The sequence below is a fragment of the Colobus angolensis genome, unplaced genomic scaffold, assembly GCF_000951035.1.
Source record: "Colobus angolensis palliatus isolate OR3802 unplaced genomic scaffold, Cang.pa_1.0 Scaffold439, whole genome shotgun sequence".
NCBI lineage: Eukaryota > Metazoa > Chordata > Mammalia > Primates > Cercopithecidae > Colobus > Colobus angolensis.
The window spans coordinates 1281070-1284747 of NW_012117810.1; the positions used below are offsets into that span (position 1 = coordinate 1281070).

General features: G+C 41.0%; 1 protein-coding gene across 1 annotated transcript; it reads right to left on the bottom strand.

The window, feature by feature from the left end:
* Window positions 1–759: 759 nt before the first annotated feature.
* On the bottom strand, window positions 760–1685 carry LOC105522653 (olfactory receptor 10J5). Its single transcript, XM_011957220.1, is given in 2 exon segments — window positions 760–1226; window positions 1229–1685. Coding segments are annotated over 2 exon segments (924 nt in total).
* Window positions 1686–3678: the final 1993 nt, after the last annotated feature.

The window sequence follows — 3678 nt, forward strand, 5'->3', positions numbered from 1 at the left end:
TTTTTCAAAGCTGTTCATTTTTCAATCAGCAAGATTAAGATATAATTACAAAATGACTGTCACATGGAATATTATTTGACTCCTGAGAATGAAAGCTTTATTTTTTATGTAAGCAGAGAGAAATAAAGGTTGGTCTCTGCAGCTTATTTCCCTAACACCCCTGCCACCTATGTTCTCACTTCCCCTACTCCACATCCCCTAACCAGACAAGCTCAAAGATTTGACTGTCAGAGAGTTCAGGTAAAATGGGAGCCAAAAAGCTTTCAAAACTGAAATATTCAAGCACAGAGACAGGTAGTCTTAATCCAGCTTGGAGTGAGTCTTGTATCTGGTAACCAAATTCACCAGAGCAGAAATCCTGCTTTCTGCCATCCCTAGAACACTAAATAGAAAAGCATTTCTATTCTCTGACAGTATTCTCAACAAATACTATATTTGATGAACTTGTGTATTGTGGCATGTTTGTGAGTAGACACAGTACACTGGGCTAACGGTCTCTTGATTTAATAATCCAATCCGGGCCGGGCGCGGTGGCTCAAGCCTGTAATCCCAGCACTTTGGGAGGCCAAGACGGGCGGATCACGAGGTCAGGAGATCAAGACCATCCTGGCTAACACGGTGAAACCCCGTCTCTACTAAAAAATACAAAAAAACTAGCCGGGCGAGGTGGCAGGCGCCTGTAGTCCCAGCTACTCGGGAGGCTGAGGCAGGAGAATGGCGGGAACCCGGGAGGCGGAGCTTGCAGTGAGCTGAGATCCGTTAAGAAATATTTCTGCCCACAACTCTGCGTAGAGCATCCTTGACCTCCTTGTTTCTCAGACTGTAAACAACAGGGTTCAGCAGGGGAGTGATGATGGTGTAGGTCACTGACAGAAGGAGGTCTTGTTCTGTAGAGTTTTCTGACTTGGGCTTGAGGTAGGCAATGGAGAAACAGCCACAGGGAACAATGACCACAGTGAAGCGGGAGGCACAGGTGGCAAAGGTCTTCTTCCAGCCCTCAGCTGAGGCAATTTTAAGGATGGAAGAGATGATGAGGACATAGGAGGTAAATATCAGGCCTATGGGCACAAAAATCACAAATTAACTTACATCATAATTTATTATCTCATCGATAGTGATATCAATGCAAGAAAGTTTCATGACTGGGTAAATGTCACAAAAGAAGTGGTCCACCACTGTGCCACAGAAGGGCAAATTGAACATGGCTGTCACATGGAGAACTGCAATAGACCAATGGCAAAGGACCCACACACCAGCTGGGCACATAGGCCCTTGCTCATGATGACATTGTACCTCCGGGGCCTGCAGACGGCCACATAGCGGTCATAGCCCATTGCAGTAAGCAGGAAGCAATTATTGATGGCCAAGATAACAAAAAAGAACATTTGGCTTGCACAGCCTGCCAAGGAGATAGGCTGGTTATGAAAAATGAGGCTGCAAAGCATTCATGGCACAATGACCAGTGTGTACACCTTCTCTGAACTAGCCAGCATGCTTAGGAAGAAACACATGGGAGTGTGGAGATAATGGTCAATGCAGACGATAGTCACAATGATGATGTTACCAGCCAGAGTTAAAATGTAGACAGTTAGAAAAACCCCAAAGATGGTTATCTGATGCTTTCCCAAACTAGAGAATCCCAAGAAGATGAATTCTGTCACTTCTGTGAAGTTCTTTCTCTGCATTCTGCTATATCAGTTCTGAAAGCAATAAGTGGAGTCAACAAGGACTAAATTCTCAACAGCAATCGGACTTTAAAACAAAGAACAAGGATAACTGTACTGAGACTGAATCCAATTTCCTTCTTTTTGATCATAATGCTCATTCAGGGTCCTTGCACATGAAGAGAGAAGCCTACTTGTGCCTCTTTGGGGCTGTATACATATGAACATTGTCACTGTAGAGCAAACTACTTTCTGTGCATGGAAACAGCTCCTGCATGCATGCTCACCTCACAGACATTATAGTGATGTTAGGAAGGGAAAAGGACAGCAAAGAGAAAGCCATGCTTTATATTTCAACCAATAATAATATCCACTCTTTAAACCCTCTTAACAAGGAGGACTCTGGTGAAGTGCATGTCAAGAAAACCATAAAGATGAAAGTTTAGTGGAAAATAAAGATGTAGCAGTTTGAAATATTTGAAGACAGAAAACTTCGGGACATGGTCACTGGATTTCGTAACAGGGTCACTAACGAGCTTTTACATAGCATTTCAGTTGAATTATGAATATAGAAACTTGATTTTGGAGAGGTAATGTGGTCCAAATATGTTATTGTACTCTCAAAACAGAACAACTACAACACAGATTCTGCCATTATCTCTCCACTAAAATTGATCGCTCAAGTCCCTAAAGAAATTTTTTTTTTTTCCTGATTCTAGTAGGCCTTTTGAGTGAAGTTAGGAAGAGAGAGCTGTGACAGAAAACATTGTGTAGTTGCCACTGTCATTATGAAGGATTGGGACAGCTTGAGGTGTGGAAGAGACTCCGGAGTTGAGAGGAATCTGCAGCTATCTATAGCCCAACTGGCTTAACTATTTTTAAAAATATGGTGAACAGACAATTTTGAGAAGCAGAGACACTGGTCCCTTTTGTCAAAAAGCAAGCACATATAAACTGTATGGAGAGCATACATCTGATCCTGTGGTTCTCTTTAGTGACTGTTCTCCCTTTATTTTCAGAAGCATTAAAACAGGCTTTCTTTCCCACTCTCCATAATTCCCTGCAATTGGCTTTGGCATGTTCATGCCCATGAGATTGTTTGCTCAAATATCACCAAAGAATTCTCCATTGCTAAGGCCACTGGACTTCGCTTTATCTCCTTTTTCTCACACTTCGAACTCCTACCTCATGGAAACATTCTCTGACTTTGGTTTCCATGAAACCACACTGTTTTTCTCTCTTCCCAGCACTCATTTTGTTACTTTCCATGAATCTGCTCATTTTCCCTCTACCATAATTATGTATGCTCTTCTCTGGTCAATCCTTGACCCCTGTGTGTGCAATTTCTACGATGATTGTTCTCAGATCTCTATTTTCATCACCAATCTTTTTCCCAAGTCTCCAACTTACCTCACTCTTGGCTTCTCTATTAGTGTTTCTTGCAATCATAATAAATTTCATATTTTTGAAAGTGAACTAAACATTAACCTTTCTTATACTCATAAAAAGCTCTGCATTTCCATTTTTCTGTCTTCTTTAATGACCTTGCCGTTATACCTGTTCATTAATGGGTCAACATTTTGGAGCCATATCTATTTTGACGTCACATTCAGTGGGCATTTTCTTTAAAGTTGTGTCTCCTGTCTGTACAATTTCTGAATTCATAATGACCCGCTTAAGACTAGGGTACCAAATCTTCTAGCCAGAATAATAAAACGTTTTCCCATTATAAAATTTATATGACTATGCAGAAGACCAAGAATGCTAAGACAATTTTAGGAAAGAAGTACAAAGTTAAAGAACTTACACTACTTCATTTGAAGGCTATGGTAATCAAGATAGTATGGTATTGATGCAAGTGCAGGCAATAGAAAAAACGGAGAGTCCAAAAGTAGACCCACATATATCTAGCCACTGATTTTTGATAAAGTGCGAAGGTATCTCAGTGACAGTATTTTCAACGAATGTTGCTAGAAAAAATGAATGTCTACATGGGAAAAATGAACCTCAAACC